General features: G+C 36.3%; 2 protein-coding genes across 3 annotated transcripts in view; one reads left to right on the forward strand and one right to left on the reverse strand.

Annotated features, from left to right (window-relative positions):
• The first annotated feature begins 551 nt into the window (after nt 1-551).
• On the forward strand, nt 552-13,194 carry RSPH4A (radial spoke head component 4A). 2 transcript variants are annotated; one of them, XM_045843712.1, is made up of 6 exons: nt 552-1,312; nt 4,266-4,500; nt 6,453-7,187; nt 8,496-8,631; nt 9,426-9,543; nt 10,935-13,194. In XM_045843712.1, the coding sequence occupies exons 1-6, from the start codon at nt 648-650 to the stop codon at nt 11,155-11,157; spliced, it is 2,112 nt and encodes a 703-aa protein (XP_045699668.1). In that variant the 5' UTR covers nt 552-647; the 3' UTR covers nt 11,158-13,194. The 2 variants fall into 2 exon arrangements, with proteins under 2 accessions (XP_045699668.1, XP_045699669.1); XM_045843713.1 differs by lacking the exon at nt 8,496-8,631 and having other exon boundaries at nt 10,935-11,068.
• A 143-nt stretch (nt 13,195-13,337) lies between these two features.
• Nucleotides 13,338-20,233, reverse strand: part of ZUP1 (zinc finger containing ubiquitin peptidase 1) — a 28,318-nt gene continuing 21,422 nt past the window's right edge. Inside the window, exons 8-10 of the mRNA XM_045843714.1 lie at nt 19,985-20,136; nt 16,341-16,561; nt 13,338-13,456 (exon numbers count right to left, since the gene is read on the reverse strand). Of these exons, the coding sequence (XP_045699670.1) occupies nt 13,409-13,456; nt 16,341-16,561; nt 19,985-20,136 (421 nt within the window). The 3' untranslated portion in view covers nt 13,338-13,408. The remainder of the gene's footprint in view (nt 13,457-16,340; nt 16,562-19,984; nt 20,137-20,233) is intronic.

Raw genomic sequence — 20,233 nt, forward strand, 5'->3', positions numbered from 1 at the left:
CTTTGTCTCTCTCTCTCTCTCTCTGTCTCTCTGTCTCTCTGTCTCTCTCTCTTTGTCTCTCTCTTTGTCTCTCTCTCTCTCTCTCTCTCTCTCTCTCTCTCTCTCTCTCTCTCTCTCTCTCTCTCTCTCTCTCTCTCTCTCTCTCTCTCTGTCACTCTCTCTCATGTCTTTGTCACACATACACACCTACGCCCTGTAAATGTGCAGTTCCTCTGCTAAGGAACAACTCGCCCCTCACCGAGCCACTGGAATAAACTTCTCAGATCTTGAAACTCCTCCGGCACCGGGTCGTGGCTCCTCCTCCTTTGGGCTCCGGTGTCCTACACTTGCTCTGGTTTCCAACCAGACCGTGGACTGCAGGTTGGATTGGCTGAGCTAGGAAGAGGAGCAGAAGCTTCACCAAATCACAAATCTAGGATTTTCATCTTTCTTGGTCTCCTCCCTAGAATCCTGGCAACCAATGAGCTCCTGCATTTCCCTTCCTGGAACCTTGCCTGGGGTTGCTATGGAGACTGGACGCCGCCACTTGCAGAGCAACTAGGACCCAGAAATCGCTCAGCAGATCTCTCAGCAAAGCGACTGTCCTGTGTTGTCTCCTTCCATTTCTGCACAACGTCTTTCATCCAGAACCTTTTTGTTTTGACTCTATGGAAGACTTGACCGCCCAGAAGCAAGAAAAAGAAAACCAGGAATCAGGGGAAGAAGAGAGGCCATTGGGAGAAATAACAGCAGCTTCTTCCCAAGATCTTAAGTCTGGGTTATCTGAACCTCTGGAGTCGGAGCAGGGGCCTGAGACTGGACCCCAGTCCCGCAGCAGCCCGCCTGAGAGCCCGCAGTCTAGAGACAGCGCACCTCTCGGTGACCTCACAGAACCGGGTGCATCATCTCCACCTTCGCCTCCTGAGGAGCCCTCTTCCACTCCTCCTCTGGCTCTGTCCGGACAGGGCCTTGAGGCACCACTGCAGGCACACCAGACCACTAGTGTGATTCCCGAAGCTGAGACGCCTCACTCTGATCATTTGAAACAGTCATCTGATATAGGAGAATCAACTCATCAAACATGTCAGTCAACGGGGAACGCCTTCCCACAGTTTCAGCAAACAAATGGTTATTTGTATGAACCAAGGGATGTGAGCTGTAGCAACTCTAAACAAAAAGAGCTGAGGTTTGATATTTTTCAGGAGGAAGACTCAAACAGTAACTACGATCTGGATGAGGCTGAGCCCGAAGCGGCCCCCAGTGTGCTTGAGATTGCCATTCAGAACGCCAAGGCTTACCTCCTGAAGACCAGTAGCGAGTCGGGCTTAAATCTGTAAGTCCTGGAGAAAAAAAAAAAATTAAGAGCAAAGTATGGCTAAGAAAAGCGAGTGTGAGTATCTCAATGTGAGAGTGTTTCTGTGGTTGAATGAAAATATATTTGAAAAGTCTGTGTTAGTAAGAGTTAGTGACTTAATAATCTTTAACATCACAGGACTCAACATAGATCATTGATGGGTATTCTTCTACTTCTTGAAAGATCCTTGGCATTGAGAAACAAAACCTAGGAATTATGGAATCTTGGGTTTGAAAGAGACCATAACGATAGTGAAGTAAGTACAAGCATCTCTCTGAGATGCTTGTAAAAAGTAACTTTCTGCTGGTGACAGGGAGTGCATGCCTCTACTCTAGACATTCTAATGCTTCTGTGGCTTGGTTTTGAGTCTCACGCAAGGCAGTCCGGGGTGACCAGATCTCTCAGTTTTTTGGGATCTATCCTGACTGGAGCACTAAAAGCTCTGCATCCTGAGAAACGCCTTGGTCTGGGCAAACCAGGAGAATTAGTCACTGTAATTTTAAGGTCTAAAGAATAAAAAAAATTAACACTTAATGTGTGAAATCTTTAACAAAACTCAAGAATGACAATTTAAAATACAACTTGTACATTACTGTTTTAAGCTTTACTTAAGCTTCAGGGATGTGGCCTGCTGCTCACAGTGGACTCTACTTGGATTTCTGATGTAAACTTATCCTAATGCCCTAGGTTAAATAACAAGCCTGAATTTACAAATTTTGTTAAAACTCAAAAAGAGCTTATTATAAATGCTTGAACTCTCACTATTTAAAACAATGCACAAAACACAAAAGTGGGAATTTTCTTTATTGAATTGTTTAATCAGTGATATTGCTTAAATGCCTAAGTTTTATTCTCTTTCCAAATGCTACATCTCTGAGGTAATAAATAAATATTTTCTATAATGTTCATTATTATCTTCTAAATTCTTTACAGCTTGAAATTAAAAATGGCTTCCTAAAAAATAAAACCCTCAGTTTCTTATATGCAGATGACAACCATAAAAATGACTTTTTGTTGTAATTAAAACAATCTTTGACTAAAATACAAGATCTGGTATTGGTTTTTATATTGCTGCAAAGAAAGCCTTTAAAAATTGCTTTCTCCTATTCCACTAAAACAAAATATTAATCCTCTTAAATTGAAAAAACTTTAACTATGAATTAATATCTAAAACATATTTCATAATTTGGCAAAAAAAGATAGTTTTACAAAATAGTGTGGACTCTTTAAAAAACAATATCTTCCCCAAAGAACTATGAACGAAGCACATATAGACATTATATTAAAACCTGAAAAATAAAGTAAATATTTGGACTTAGAGTCCTTCATTTGATAGCATACATAGCCCCTTTTCGAGCAAATTAAAGACTCCAGTTGCAACTCCAGCCAGTGCTTACTAAGCAACAATATTTTTGGTCTGGAGGCATTTCTATGAGTTTCAATACTTAACAAATATTTAGAAAGCTTGAGTAAGTTTCAAACAAATCCCTAGTCATAACATTCCTGTTCACTTACAAGAATAAAAATATTCTGAGAAATAAATGATATATTCTTTATATATATTATTTTAAAAACTGCCCTTTAAATTGGTTGTGCATATAATCTACATATTTTGCTTTGACACTCTTAAGATCCATTGGATAAACACAGATAATAAATAAAAGATAAAAAATGATACTTAGGGTCAATGAACAAAAAATAAGCAATTATTGAGCATCTATTTTGATTCACTATAATAAGGAAACACATTAAGATAACAATAAACAAAGAACAAAAACATAATTTTGTCAATGTAAGAACCTAATGCAGTTGCTGAATGGGAAATATATAATGAACACACACATATAACAGTGTATTTGTGAACTCAGAAAGGCCCCCTCCAAACTGAAGAAGAATGGTTCAGGGATGTCCTCAAGTCTCAGGGATGACTTGAGGACAAGGTGGTTCCAAATTTTTTCTTCAGAGAAATGATATATGTGGGATAGCAAGCAAAGTCTCTCAGATTAGATTTAGCAACTATATAAGAGTGATTTTTAAGTAGATTTACCTCACTGGGAGAGTAGCTATAATTGAACTAATTGTTAGGAATGAAATTGGAGAGAAACAATACTTATCTGCCAGAGAGGAAATTTACGCAAGTTTCTATATTGGACTGAGAAGTTTCTATTTAACCTAAGAGCACCTTGACAGACAATTTGGCTCTTAAATAGTACATTCACATTGTAAGTCTGGTATTTGAAAAGGCACACCTTAGCCCTTCTGTATAAAATGTAATGAATTAGTGAGAAGTTAGAGGATGTTTCACTTACTCAGTTATAAAATAAAAAGCTAGGACAGTGTTTTTAACAGAACAAACATAGTAGAATGCATTACATTTTTTATAAAGGTGAATAATATTTATGACATTTTTCTTTCAGTTGTATGTGGGCAGGGGTTGCAATATGAAATGTATTTCCTATAGGTTTAAAATACACTGAAGTAGATTATTGGCCTAGGAAATGAAACAGAAGAGAACATATGTTTTAAGAGAGTCAGTAGAATTTAGAAATCAAATTGGATTTGGCACGGGTGGGGAAGGGGATGGAAAAGAAATTAAGGTAAAAAGAGAAAAATGTTAATCACTTTAAAATATATAACTAAGAGATTTCGGTCTCAAATAAAATGTGAAAGTGTTCCTGGTGTAAAGTATGTATCTTTTAAAATATGCTTTTCTTCAATATCTTAAATATTTATAGCATATTGGAGATATTTCCTAAGAAAAATTCTAGAATAGGCTTTTCCAGCAGTGGTAGAAGTTACTGTGTTTATTCACTTAAAATTTACGAAGGCTCTGACCCATGGACACTTCCTAAAAACCAGCTGAGTCTGCATGAAATGCTTCTTCTAAAGCTTTTGACAGGTGTATTATCTGTAATTTTCTCTTTTCGGGTAGATATGATCATCTTTCTAATGTGCTGGCCAAGATCTTAGATGAGCGACCTGAAAATGCTGTGGACATCATTGAAAATATTAGCCAGGATGTGAAGATGGCACATTTTAGTAAAAAATTAGATACACTCCAAAATGAGAATGAGATGCTTCCAACATATGAAATAGCAGAGAAGCAAAAGGCTCTTTTTCTTCAGGGACATTTGGAAGGAGCTGACCAAGAACTGGAAGATGAAATAGTAAGTCACTAGTAAATTTGATTAGTTCAATCTTAAGGTTTTATTCGAGGTGAGTGGGTGTGGTTTTACATTCACATCAATAATCTTATAGCTTTCTAAATGGTATTTTCATCCTCATTTCACACAACTCATTGCCTTGTTTAGAGCTTATTTTTTCACATTGTGTTTGTGTTTCACAGGCACATGTGAAAGTCGAAGTTACTCCTTGATTCATTGGCTAGAGAATGGAGGTTGTGTTAGCAGGCATGAAAACAATATAATCTCACTGTACATTTTCACCAAGGCTCCAGTCACCAGGGGTTATTGTCAATGAGCCAGAGTATTTTGATAGGAATGTTTTCTTTCTCTGGGCAGTAAATCCAACAATTCATTTAAAATATTCACCTATCTATTTTGTAAGCAGGCATGCTGTGATTCAGGCTTTGTTCCATGTATAGAGAAGATTTAGCATAATTCTTCAGGATCCTAGGATTTTTGGGATTGTAAAAAGGGATTTGCTTCAACTTAATGTCACCAGCTGCATTAGGTCCTATTAAGGGTCGGCCTGTCTTTTGAAGCCTTGAAGCCAATCATCGACATCTCCTCTCTAGCTATCAAAGTCCAAATGGCATCTTCTTCCAATTCAAGGCTCTTCATCTACACTGAAAACCTGTTGTTTAGGTTAGCCACCTGCATTAGTTATCTTAGCTAGGTCTCAATAACTTGTTACAGCTTCTGCATTAACACTTGCTGCTTCACTTTGCACGTTGCTGTTATGGAAATGGCTCCTTTCCTTCAACTTTATGAACCAACCTCTGTGAGCTTCAACCTTTATTTCTGCAACTTCCTTACCTCCCTCATTCTTCACAGAATGAGGAGTTAGGGCCTTGCTCTAGATTAGGTTTGGCTTAAGGATATGTTCTGGCTGGTATGATCTTCTATCAACAGCACTAAAACTTTCCTCATAATAGCAATAAACCCATTTCACTTTCTTGTCAATTATGTGTTCACTAGAGGAACACATTTAAATATTTCAAACACATTTCCTTTGTATTCAGTTTGGCTGTTTGGTACAAGAGGCCTAACTTTCGGCATACCTTGGCTTTCAATATGCCTTCCTCACTAAGCTTAATCATTACTAGCTTTAGATTTAGAGTGAGAGATGTGCAGCTCTTGAGGCCATTGTAGTATTATTAATTTGTCTAATTTCAATATTATTGTATCGCAGGGAATAAGGAGGCACAAGGACAGGGAGAGAGATGGGGGGCAGCTGGTTGGTGGAGTAGTCAGATAAAACAACATTTATGGATTAAGTTTACTGTCTTATGTGGTCATGATTTTTGGTGCTGCAAATAATTGCAATAACATCAAAAAGCACTGATCACTGATCAGGATAACAGATATAATAATAATGAAACAGTTCAAAATATTGCTAGAATTACCCAAATGTGACACAAAGACATGAAGGGAACAAGTGCTCTTGGAAAAATTCTGATAGATGCATTTGATCCAAGGTTGCCACGAACCTCTAATTTGTTAAAGAAAAAAAGTGGTATCTGCAAAGCTCAATAAAATGAGGCATAACTCATTTTCTAAATATGTGTGTGTGTGTGTAGGTAGGTTTTGATATATTTTATTATTTCAGGATAGTATGTGGGCTACTTAAACATTTTATATAAACAGGGAATGTTGAATTTTTATCATTTATAATTATTAAACTTTTTTCTGCCTAAGATACATACATACATGATTATTATAATATTTGGTAAATGTAAAACACAATGGTAGAAGCCACATTTATAAGTAATGAGATCATTGAAATTTGGAAATTAACAGAGTGAACTAAATCTTGGAAGAAATGTCAAAGAAGTGGTATAGAGAGAAAGTACAGCTAATATGAAGACATTTAGCAGGGAAACAGGAAGCAAGCAGTTCTTTTTATAAAGTGATAACCACGGCATTTGCATCCCCAGGCAGGAAACTCTCTTCCAAATGTAATGGAATCAGCGTTTTACTTTGAACAAGCCGGAGTTGGATTGGGCACAGATGAGACCTACCGCGTATTTCTTGCCCTCAAGCAGCTTACTGACACTCACCCTATCCAAAGATGCCGTTTCTGGGGCAAGATCTTGGGCCTGGAAATGAATTATATTGTAGCTGAAGCGGAACTTCGTGAGGGAGAAGATGAAGAGGAGGCAGAAGAGGAAGATGTAACTGAAGAGAGAGACAATGAAGACAGTGAAGGTGAGGAAGATGATGAATTACCAAGATCCTTCTACAAGGCCCCACAGGCTGTACCAAAAGAAGAAAGCAGAACAGGTGCCAACAAGTATGTCTATTTTGTTTGCAACGAGCCAGGAAAACCATGGGTGAAGCTACCATCAGTTACACCCACGCAAATTGTTATTGCAAGACAAATCAAGAAGTTTTTCACTGGGCAATTGGGAACTCCCATCATAAGCTACCCACCTTTCCCAGGAGATGAGAGCAATTACTTACGAGCACAAATTGCCAGAATTTCAGCAGGGACCCATGTCAGCCCTCTAGGTTTCTATCAGTTCAGTGAAGAGGAAGGAGAGGAGGAAGAAGAAGTAGAAGGTGGGCGAGATAGTTTTGAAGAGAACCCTGATTTTGAAGGCATCCAAGTGGTTGATCTAGTGGAATCCCTGTCCAACTGGGTTCATCACGTACAACATATTCTCCCTCAGGTAGGGGCTTTGCAATTCTCAATCTATCAGCCAAGCAGCACATATTTATTAAATTCAGTCTACAAGATATACATATGTTCAGACTCTAGACAGAGAAAGAGACCATTAAAAAAGTCAACTAAAATCCCTGGCTGGTGTAGCTCAAAGGATTGAGCGCGGGCTGCAAACCAAAGGGTAGTAGGTTTGATTCCCAATCAGGCAGATGCCTGGGTTGCAGGCCAGGTCCCTAGTATTAGTGTGGGGCACGCGAGAGGCAACCACACATTGATATTCCTCTCCCTCTCTTTCTCCTTCCCTTCCCCTCTCTCTAAAAATAAATAAATAAAATTTAAAAAATAAGTCAAATAAAAACACAGAGTACTATATAATTAGCAAATACTATAAATCTGGGATCTTCAAGCAGACTTTTATTTACAAACAGAAATGATAAGTATTTCTATGAAGTATTTGACAAGTCATATAAGGATTTCAATCTAAGTGTGTCATAAAATTATCTTTTTATATGTTAATATAGATGGTGCACCAATTATGGAATTATTCATTTTATTCTATTTCTATAATATATAGATTTTATGCCAAGCAATAAAATATTATGATAAAAACAAAAACAAGCAAACAGTGCTAAATAGCAGTTACACACTACACATTCTGCTAGGTGCCCATAGTTGCGCTTCATATGCATTACCTTACTTAATACTCATAACTGTATGAAAGCTAGTACTATCCTTAATTTACAGGTGAGAAAATTGAGGCAAAGTTTAGGGAATGTAAAAGTGGTAATATGGCTAAAAAGCAACAAGGTCAGATAAGAATAGGCAGAATGGACTGAGAGTCCATCTTAGTCAGTCTGCTCTACGGCCGTATCTGCAGGTAGAAGAATCTGATTCATTATACTTTGACCTGTATATGAGATATTCTTACACATCTTTAGATAAGTTAATTAGATCAGAAATTAAAACCCCAAATCTCCATACCTAATCTTATCACATTTGACTTTTTATTATTAATAACAGTACCTTATCTCTTTCTCATAAACCTATTACAAATTAGTAAAATGCATTATTCCTTTTATTTTACAAGGCACTAATTTTAAAATGTAAATGTTCTGTAACTTAAAATTCTTGAAATAAATAGTACAATCTTTTGCTTGAAAAAACCTAGATCATAATAGCACTTGGCAAATATATGTGGAATGAATAAATGAAAGATTAAATTCCCACAGAGTGGAACCTTGTGCAGATAATTGCTTTGATGTAAATGAATACTCTTGATATTTGAAGGTCCTCATCTTGCAATATTCATACTCAGGGTCGCTGTAATTGGTTCAACCCCATTCAAAAAAGTGAAGAGGAGGAAGATGATGATGAAGAAAAAGAAGAAGAACTTGACTACATAGAACAGGAAGTGGGGCCTCCTCTCTTGACACCAATCTCTGAAGATTTAGGTATTTTCACAAAGTTTATATGTAATATACTATGTGTATATGGTATTAAGTATACATAGTATATACAACATACTATATTTTATATAGCATATATGTATACATGGTGTGTATATTCTATGTACATATACTATATCCATAGATTTACACACACACACACTATAGCATATGGTGATGAATAAAGAATACACCTGGACGAACCACCAACTTTCTCTGACAGAAGTTAAAGAAGGGCCAGGCAGGGAGGAAACATGAGTTGGTTGTAGCTTTCACTGAAATGCTGATTGTTATCTTGTGTATGGCTCCTGCCTTGCATTCTGCAGACCATAAACAGATGACCATAAACACATGACATTATGATATAGTGTGTAAATATCCAAGTTTCATTGTTCCAGAATGCTCACAAAATTCCCTCCTAATTTTACGTCAAGCTGCTGTTTTTTTAAAAAAAATTTTTTAGATTTTATTAGTTTTTAGAGAGGGGAAGGGAGAAATATAGGAAGAGAAACATCGATGTGTGAGAGATATATTGATTGTTACTTCTCGTATACCCCAAACTGGGGACCCTGCCTTCAACCCAGGCATGTGTCCTGACTAGGTATCAGACTGTCAACCTTTCGGTTCGCAGATCAGTGCTCAGTCCACTGAGCCACACCAGCTAGGGCAAGCTGCTGATGTTTTTAACTTTTCTATGTCAAGTGTGTGTGCTTTATGGTTTATAAAAATTGCTTCTTTGTTATACTACATATCCTTGTCTATTTAGGAGCTAAGTTTTTGAGTTTCTCACTGATTTACAGAGATCCAGAGAATACCACCTTGGACAACACGACTGTGTTCAAACCTCATTCCTCAATATGCTATTGCTGTTCTCAGATCCAACCTCTGGCCTGGAGCATATGCCTTTTGCAATGGCAAGTAAGTAAATCACAGCTTTCAAAGTTATTTTTGGAAAGCATAAGTTATCGCTGGAATCTTACTATTGTTTTAACTCATTTCTAGTAAGATTTATCCACACATCATACAATAAAGCATCAAACTAAATAAGAATATTTAGACTTCCTTCTGTTCATCTGAATTAATGAAGCTAAAATATGGTTTTGTTTATAATTATTTCAATAACTGACTTATTCATTTAATGGAAGTAATTCTGAGCAGTGTTTAAATTAATTTAAGTCTCCCATTATTTTTGTTGAACATCTTGATAAAAGGTAATTTAAAATATGTGTTATGTAGGCTGTCATTTTCAAGAGAATTAGGATCAAGAAGATACTAATTGTCCTTTTATCCCTCACTCAGTCTTATGCTTCCACTTTTTACCTAATAACCCAATGTCAAAAGATCAGCTGGGCTGAAGAGAGAGCTGAACTGCTAAATGTCAGAGTAACCATTAAAGCAACAAGCCAAACAACCAAAAAAAAAACCTTCACAAAAACAAAAAAAAAAAGATTCCCTCCACCCCGCCCCCTTTTACTTTTTCCCCATGAAATGGTATACCAGTGGAAGGTCTGGTGGATCAGCTTAGAGATATGGGGGTCTTCTCAATGATAAGGAAGTCCCTGACACATGGGTGGGGGGAAGAGGAGGAACACTAGGGAAAAGTACTGGATACTGAGAGTGGGGAAAAGTGCCTTTAGGGTTTCCCCCTCTCCCACAACTGCCATGAAGAGGCCTTGGCAGAGGGACCCGGAAGACCTCTTCTGAAGGTCTCAGAGACCTAGGAGTGAAGGCACCTGTGCGAGGAGCGGAACTATGTGAAGAGCATGAGGCCAGAGGGTCCACAGTCCTGACACAACTCCCCTCAGAGACTGCGGGGCACTGAGCATGCACCAAGCCTGGGGTGGAGAGGGCAATTTTCCCTTTAGGCATGTGGGGAAGAGCCTTTGTCATTGCCTGTGGCTGGGCCTGAAAATTCACACATAGGTCTTTAACCACAAGCCCACTTATCACCCAGACAAGCGTTTGCTAAACTTTTGAACTTTTTCTAATTCTAACGAAGGTAGTAACTTTTTTAGTTTTTTCTCCCAAGAAAATAAATAATCAAAGGTTGTGGTTTCAGTATAGGGTACATTGTGACAGGGTCTGGCCCCATGGTTTTTTTAAACAGCTTAAGCTGGTTTGGGTCATAGAAATTTCCTGTGCTAGAAGAATCATTTAGGGATATTTCATCTCTCATGCATTTTAAATGCATTGTTTTAAAATTATGGGACTATGATACTTTACGCACTTTATCATTACAGAAGAGAAAGGTCAACTTTTCTTACTGAAAAATAATACAATAATCGTCTACGTTTTTTAAAAACTTATAGGAAGTTTGAAAATCTCTACATAGGCTGGGGTCATAAATACAGTCCAGAGAGCTACACACCCCCAGTTCCACCACCAGTTTGTCAAGAATACCCCAGTGGACCAGAGCTTACAGAAATGGATGACCCCAGTGTGGAAGAGGAGCAGGCGTTCAGGGCTGCCCAAGAAGCAGCTGTACCTCCAGCTGAAGAAAATGAAGACACTGATGAAGAGGACTATGACTAATAAAAATAAAATTGAGCCCTTACGTCAGCAGCAAATATAGTAAAATTAGTCTAGTTTTATGATTTACATACATACTCCTTGTGGGTCTAATTACATATATGTAGTTGGCAGCTATTCATGTGCAAAATGTCATTCTCTGAAAATAGCAAACTTGGGATTTCATATTTGGAACTATTAAAATGTGCTTATAGAAAAATATGCAAGGGATTATCCAGAGGCTAAATGACATGTTCCACATCACAGTTCTGTTACAATTAGTGAAATGTGCGCTCCTGTATTTTTTTTCAAATCTCAGGTTTCATTTCTATCGTGGCAGACACGAAACTGTATAACCCACATAATGTTCTTGGTGACTTCAATTTTTTTTTGAGTGTCAAGGGGTGCTGAGGCCAAAAACATTGATTAGGAGAGAATTTATAATTCTACCACCTGCTCAAAGGCTTCAGAAACTTTAAAATTTTTAACCTTTTACCTGTTACTGCTTAAAGAACTTTCTCAAAGACACCATTATCCTACAGAAATTGGTTTGCTTTGTTTGGGGGAAAAATGGTTTGCACAGAGATGGCTAGCTGGGATACCCAGAGATTTCAGACTAGTATTTTCTACCACTGCTTCTCTAAAACTGTGTTTTCATTTCACTTAAAAAACTATTTTTAAGCCCTGTTATATGTGCACTGAGGCTACTGACCAGCAGTTTGGAGATCATTAATCTACAAACATTGCTTGTCAAACACTTAGAAGGTACATTTACTCAAACTTGAGCAGTACAGGAAGCCCTTCTAAGTGGTGGGGAACTAAAGGTAGAAAGGTCATAGGCACAACCAACTATATTTTGGGAAGGACTCTGGGTTAAAAGGAGTGGAATTTTGAGTGGTGAGAGACAAGCTGGATAGGTAAGCGGGGCCCAGACTGTGTGGGATATCTGGATTTTATCCATGGACGAGGAAGAGGACTCCACTAGGAAGTGACGAAATCAAATTTGTAAGGAATGTTTTGGCTTCAAAGTAGAAGAAAGACTGACAGGATTGACACAGGGAGACCAGTTAGTAGGCTGTCGTTATCTAGGTAAAGCATAATGGTGGCATGAAAGAGGATTAGTGCACAGGAGATGGAGCAGAAGCCTGCTTACTGGTCTAAAGAAAAAAATATTCGAAAAGGAGATTTCCAGAATTTCCTACTTGGCAATACTGTTCATTTTGGAGTGCAACTTTCAGTATTTGATAGAGCAGTTAATATTTGTAAAACTTCACCCAAGTATATTTTGTTCACTTTTCATGGTATAGTAGACATTTGCTGCTTTCTTTTTTGATGTTTCATATCCATTTCCACATCCACACTGACTCCCATTTGAGAAACTGCCTCTGTGCATGGCATGCCTCATGACATCAGACATGCCCTCTGGAATCTGAGCTGTGGGCAGAGCCATTCTACCCTGGCTCCTAACCTCATTCCTGCTGTAAAGTAGACCACAGTCTAGCCTCTACAGTTGCCTCGGTTCCTGCACACAGCCCTAGTTCCTATGGATTCTGTGAGCTTCTCTGATAGTCTTTCCATGAATTCCCTTCTGCTTAAATCAGCCAGAGTAGGATTCTTTCTTGCAACCTTATATGGCACATCCAAGTCTGAAAGTTTCTTTTCCACAGGACACATTCAAAACAAGACTCTAAATCTGTTGTATAGGTAGGAGTGAGAATATTTAACAAAAGCAAATCCCTCTTTTCAGAGCCATACCTGTTAAATATTAAGGTTATTTTTTAAGTGGCAAGGAGGGAATTTCTACAAAAGAAAATAGAATGTTTTACTGGTAAGAATTTGGAAGTGAGACAGCCTGGGTTCGCACTCTGGATTATGATAATTTTCCCAGCCAAATTATTAATTTGCAGAACTTCAGTTTCCTCATACAGCTAATAAGAGTACTTGTGTCACAGAACTACTTTGAAAATTAAACTAATTAATATACGAAAAAATACTAAGAATGCCTAACACAAATAAGTACCCAATAAATCTTACATATGACATACTACAAAACCAGTTTATGAAATGTGGATAAGAATAGAAATATAAAAGCCACAATGAAAACAAGATATTTTTTGAAATAATTTCTAAACAATGAATAACTAAGAATATAATTTAGACATTTTACAAATTAAAGTTGAATATTTAGAAAATTCACAGATTTGTAAGTTGTATTAAGGACTTTAATATTGAATTTGCAAAATAAAATTCCACAATCACTGAAATGCTTTATTCTTCAAGGAATCTTCTCGGCTATAAAGACTTGAGATGCTTGTCTCCTGGCCTTGAAAAGAAATTTTAAAAAATTGTTACAAGAAATCAATTAATTAGAATACAAATTATCATTCTAATATTAAAAAATAAGATTTGCAGTGATCCAAGGGGTGAGGGGAGGGGATAATGGGGGGAAAGGGTAAAGGGCTTACAGGAACAATTATAAAGGACATATGAACAATAATAAGGAGGGGGTGGAAAAGGCAGAAAACTACTTAAACAATAAAAAAAATAAAAATAAATTAAAAATAAAAAATAGTTCTAAGTTTACAGCATAATTGAGAAGAGTAGAGTTGCTATCATTCCATATCGTATTATTAAACATGTTTCAAATGCTAAAAATAGAAAAATAAAAATCACAATCTTTCATTTAAAAAAATAAAGCATTATGAGATAAAAAACATGGAAATTTTTCAAGATAATAACAATTTCTTAAGTAAAATTATGATTTTAAATTTAACAAGAATAACATGTTTAAATTTAAGCCATAAAAATAATTAAATAAAATTTCAGAGAAAAACAAAACAGAAATAAAGGGAAAATCTCATTTTAAAAATGGAACAATGAGTCAAAAATGAAAATGCTGGCTTACACTCAGAGAAAGAATTAAAAACAGAGAGAAGGAGAAACAGAGAGGGCTATGAATAGAGAAACTTTAAAAAAATTATCTTATACATTATGGCCTTAAAAATGCCACCTAAAAGACTTAAATATCGGTGCTACTTCTACAACTTGAGTTACAAATCAAGGCATATTATATAACAAACTAAAACAAAGTTAAACCAAGTTAAGAGTAGATGGGTCACACGATGTAAGCAGTGATGTAATTTACCTCGAACATATTAAAATGTGAAAAAGAATTGAAGAATATGGCTATTAAGTAGATCTATATTTATTATTATTGATTGAATTTCATTAGGAGGTACTTAAAATAATTGCTCCAACATCCAGAACAGAATTTGGAATTGCTATTACCAAATGTTTGTGGCAAAAATATGGTAATTATAAGAGAATTACCAGGATAAAATTTTTTGAAAAACTGACTTACTCCTTGAGTAACAGCCACATGATTATTAAAATATACTAAATGTAAGCCCAAATATGAAGAACAAAACATAAAATGCTGTTATACATATCTACATTTTAAGATACTTTAAACAGCAATCTTGTTCTGAAATTCCTACAATTTAAAACTGTAATTATCACTACAGAGAAAAAAGATGTTTTAAAAATGAGCTGTAAAAACACACATAAAAGTAAAAACATTATTTTGCCCATATTTAAAGCTGCATATTTCTATCTGAAGATATAAATCAGTACATCAATATTTGCTAAATTCCTACAATGTAGAAAGCACTGTTAAAAAGAACAGAGTAACTGTAGGGCAGATAGTAAAAAGAAAAAAATTAAAACACAACTTTTAAAACAATATGCAAAAGCAATGTTATATTAAATTGGTTAAGATTTTCTTCATTTTTCAAAATATAATATACTATCTTTTCAACAATACACTGTGACACTGTTCACAAAAAAGCTTAGCAAACATAAAACTATGGGACTCTGTATTCTCACAGAAGTAACACAGGGCAAGGCTGTGTAAAGTGCCTAAACTGGAACCCGGATTCTGTTACTTAGTCCGGATTAGTGTGGCTTTAGGAATGGAACAACTTCTCTGAGAAAAGGCATGCTCATCTGTAAAATAAAAACCATGACTACTTTACAGGGCCATTGTGTGGATTAAATTAGTCACTATATGTGAAGTGCTTAGGATAGCACGTAGAAGAAAGTAAGCATTATACAAATGTTACTTTTATTACTATAGTAAGTCCTCACTTAACATCATCTATGAATTATGTGACTTTAAGTGAAATGATGTATAACAAAACCAATTTTACCACAGGCTAATTGATATAAGCAAGGATTACGTTCCTATGATATCTCATCACTGTTATTATAACAAAATGACATTGAACAAAACAATGTTATTTGAGGGCCTGCTGTATTACAATTATAATCATAGTATTATCCCTTCTCTATCTGGCAGCACTGTACACTGTCAGCCCAGTTTGGATTCTTATGGTTCAAGATACAGCTATTCTCCATGACCCCTCCTCCCAAAAAAGAACAGTAATGAGTGTACATTTTTAGTATTCGAACACTACCAAGGTCTCGGTTTCTAAACCAGAAAGAGAATAATTAACTAAAATGTTCAGCTAGACTCCATGATAGTATTTAACCTCATCTCTCTCTTTAAAGGGAAACAAATCAATGTGAAGTACCCTGAGGGGATATTTTTTCTTTAAAATTCTGAGAACTATACATTTTCTAGACTTGATATGCTACCACGTATCTTCTTTATACCAAGTGGAGGGCTTGCAATCCCTAATTTTTTTTTCTACAATGTACCACTCATCACTTAACTGATAAAGAGGCAACTATCTGGAAGTTAAATTCTAGAGCTGTGAGTATCCAATAAGCCCAAGTGAATAACACAGAGCCTCAGAAATCACATGAATCACACTTAATACACATTAATTGCAAGGTCAACGTGAGCTAGGTTTTTTCTCGATTAAATTAGGTTTTCTTACCATATATCTTGTATATGCTGGCATTTTTAATCACTCACCTGACATTAAAAATTAAAGTATTTTCTATAAAATTAAGTATTTTATGAAGCTCTGAGAAAAATATTTGAAAGTAATAGGTACAATTTGAAATGTAAAGATATCCATTAGAAAAATTAAATGACATAGAAACAAAATATCTTTGTCAACTTAATGATATAGAATATATTAGGAGATACAAAAGGATAATAATGTTGATTTTAACTAAAAATTTTAAACTCTGAAGTTCAACTTGTTTAAGCTTCACATAATAAATATTTAGACACTTACAGTTTTCTCCTCTGCAGTAAGAACACCCTCTACTGCCACTATCTGGTATTGTTTATGCTTTAAATTTCCCACAAATTTCCGAAGTTGCTTGAGACTGCTTGCCTCCATGTCTTGCTTTAGTAGTTTCTGCATTTCTCGAGAAGGACATCCAGGATCAAATATTAGCAAGCATAATGTTCGGTTTTTTCTTTCTTCAATTCCAATAACTGTTCGACTATGACCTATCAAAAAGTAAAGTAACAGCTAACAGCTATACATATGTAAGTATAACTATAACTATTCTCTATAACTATTCATACAGATAGAAATAACTATGTATACACATACTACATAATCTCTGTGTATGCAGAGTGTGCAGAAATGTGTGTTTAGAAAATAAATACAGCTAGTCCCTCTGACGTGGAGGTACCTGAGCTCTCAATCCTAAGATGTAAGAGTTTTAATTCTACTTTCTAACTGTCAGTTTTCCTTTGTTCAATTTTAGTTTTCTAAAGCTTTCATTACAAAAAATTCCCTACCGTGCCATGCATTTTAGTTTTTCTTTCCTAATTCTTTGATCCTTTCAATTTAGGTATCTCAAATGCAAGGATCTGAAATGTATCTGTCACAAAACAAAGCTCTAATGGTTCTAAAAGGTAAACAAAAGTAAATCTATACAAGGAGGGGCAAAAGTAGGTGTACAGCTGTATGTGAAGCACAGTTTATTCTCGTATTATAATTTATTAATTATTATATTATTTTCCATGTGAATAACTATAAACCTACATTTGCCCCACCCTGTATATATTGGGTTGGCCAAAAAGTGTTTTTCTATATGATGGCTCTACCAGCACTTAGTTGTCTTTAACTCCATTCAAAACAATTTTGTTAGGTTGTATTGTGACAGCTGTTATATCAGCGTGTATCTTCTAAAAACTTATCAAAATTGGTGAATATTTGTGTAGCCATTTTAATATTGAAGATGGGATAAAATATGGAACATTTTAAGCACATTATGCTTTATTATTTCAAGAAAGGTAGAAACACAAAAAAAGATTTGTGCAGTATATGGAGAAGGTGCTATGACTGATTGAACAAGTCAAAAGTAGTGCTTTCTCACTGGATGATGCTCCACCCTTGGGCAGACCAGCTGAGGTTGACAGTGATCAAACCAATGTATTAACTGAGAACAATCAATGTTCCACCACAAGGGAGATAGCCGACATACTCAAGATATCCCAATCAAGAAAGTTATTGGAGAAAATGAAAAATGTGCCTTTTACTTTATGAAAAAACTAAATGAATTTCTTGGCCAACCCAATATTTTGACTACTTTTGCTGAAATAAAAAGCCGAGTGACAATTTTCCCCAAAACAAAGGGACATTCTGCCCTCTTAGATAAATTCAATCTTCTCCTGAGAAATATAAAATATGCTATCAATTTTAAAACAAAAAGTTCTCATAAGTCCCAACGCCCAATTAGCCATCAATTTAAAAAGTACTTGTGTCCTGTTTCATATGGGGAACGCTGTTATATTAAAAAAAAGATTTATGAAGCGAAGGGCATTGGTGGTACTTGGTAGCAATGCAGAGTTCTATAATAATTGGACATAACTCTTATGTAATGCTAGGCACAAATAATTTTAAGTGAAAAATATATTAACATTTAACATCCTGCAGTGAATACTAATAGTAACTATACTTTACATAATCAATGTTAGGCACAGAAAAGTTACATGACTTCCCCAGTTAATAAATTGGAACTGAGATTCAAAACCAGACAGCCTTGTGAAGCAATCCTCACCTTCACATGTCTAAAAACAGCCAAAAATGTCAGGGAATATAACACTAAATACCCTGGTTCTGTAGAAAACCTACTGGAAGTCAAAAGACTTGGGCTTTAGAACTTACAAAACTAAGTTTTTACTCTTAGCCCATTTTATTTTTTAAAGTGCCCCCCATCTTCTTAAAAGATTTTATTTATTTTTAGAGAGGGAAGGGAGGGAAATAGAGAGAGAGAGAAGCATCAATGTGTGGTTGCTGGGGGTCATGGCCTGCAACCCAGGCATGTACCCTGACTGGGAATCGAACCTGCGACACTTTGGTTCACAGCCTGTGCTCAATCCATTGAGATACGCCAGCCAGGGCTCTTTTAGCCCATTTTAACTCAAACTGATATTCTCTTGGTAATTCCTAATTCTCAAGTGATTTTTGGCAACTGAGAAATATTGAGATCATTTCATTCAGCATTATGGTAGACAGAAAAATAGTTTCCCAAAGATGTCCACATCTTAGTCCCTGAAACCTGTGAACATAGTATTTACAGGGCAAAAGGAACTTTGCAGATATGATTAAGACTATGGATCAGGAGATGTAGAGATTTTCATGGTTCATCCTGATGGGCCAAATCTAATCACATGAACCCTTAAAAGTGGAGAACTTTCCAGGGCTGTGTCAGAAAAATGAAATGTGAAGATTCAGTTGGCCATTACTCGCTTTGAAGATGGAGGAAGGGGCCATGAGACAAGGCATGTGGTGGCACCTGGGACATGGGAACAGCCATCATCTGACAGCCAGCAAGGAAGCAGGATATCAGTCCTACAACCACCAGGAAGAGACTGCTGCCAGTGACGGAATAGGCAGGAAAGGACTATCTCCTAGACCTTGAGAAGAAATTCCAGCCTGCTGACCTCTTAATTTTAGTCTTGTTATACCCAAAGCAGACTTCTGACCTAAAAAAGTGTAAGATAATAAATCCGTGTTGTTTTAAGCCACAAAGTTTGTGGTAATTTGTTATGTTAGCAACAGAAAAGTAGTACAAGCACCCGGAGCTAACATTTGTAAGTGTTCACATGACTTCTTCTCCACCATTCAGGGACTAGGAAATCGGCTAATTCTTTCACCTTAATTAAAGAATATTAAAGAGCTATCACTTTATGTCCACAGTGTATCATCCTGTTACATGTCTGAGGAAATGATACACACGCTGGACACACCCACACGGGTACTGAAGGTGCTGCCAACCCAATACTCGAATTTCAATATGGAGGCTCAACCTTCACAGCTTGTGTTCCTAAATGATAAAATGCCCAACATTTACTTTTCTATATTCCTGTCAATCCAGATCATCCGTTCCAAAAATTTATCACATATGCGTGTGCCAGGCACTACTATAGGCAGTTAGTGATACAGGAGCGAACAAAACAAACATTCCTGCTGTCCTGGAGCTTAAATTACAGTAGGAAGAAATACTCTATAAACAAGATAAGTAAGTATGTATATTATGATATATATATTTTTTAAAAAGTTGTGATAGAACTAGTGGTTGGAGGTTAGGATAGTGAGATGCGATTTTAAAATAAGGTGGTTAGGGAAGGCCTCATTGAAGTGACATACGGGTAAAGACTGAGGGTGGTGGGGGGTGGACGAATAAACAAGAAAGGAAGTGAACCAGGCAGCCCTGCAGATACAGGGATATCATCTCTCATTACCCAGGAATGAACTGTAATGAAAATGTAACTATGAAAATCAGATGGACCATTGTCACAATACTGCCCTCCTCTTTATTAGCAGAATTGTAATCTGTCCTAAAGCAAAAGCCAATTCATTGTCTTTTAAAAAGATGGTCTTATAAACTATACTTATTATCCATGAGATTTACTAACCTTGATGCTGAAGATAGATAGGAGGTTTAGATGTACAAAGTACTTTTGGACCCCCTTCCCTCTCCGAAGAGTAATAGTTCAATATCCATTCAAATAAGCGAGGATGTGTACCCAAAGGACCAGTTGACTTGTGAAAATCCACAATACGGCACCTACAGAAAAAGGACAAAATAGATTATTTGGAATATATTTTTAAAATTATTTTCATCAGTGGAGTTATCAAATACAAAAAAATTTTAGTTTAGAACT

The sequence above is a fragment of the Phyllostomus hastatus genome, unplaced genomic scaffold, assembly GCF_019186645.2.
Source record: "Phyllostomus hastatus isolate PE091 unplaced genomic scaffold, TTU_PhHast_1.1 phas_contig_40, whole genome shotgun sequence".
NCBI classification, from domain to species: domain Eukaryota; kingdom Metazoa; phylum Chordata; class Mammalia; order Chiroptera; family Phyllostomidae; genus Phyllostomus; species Phyllostomus hastatus.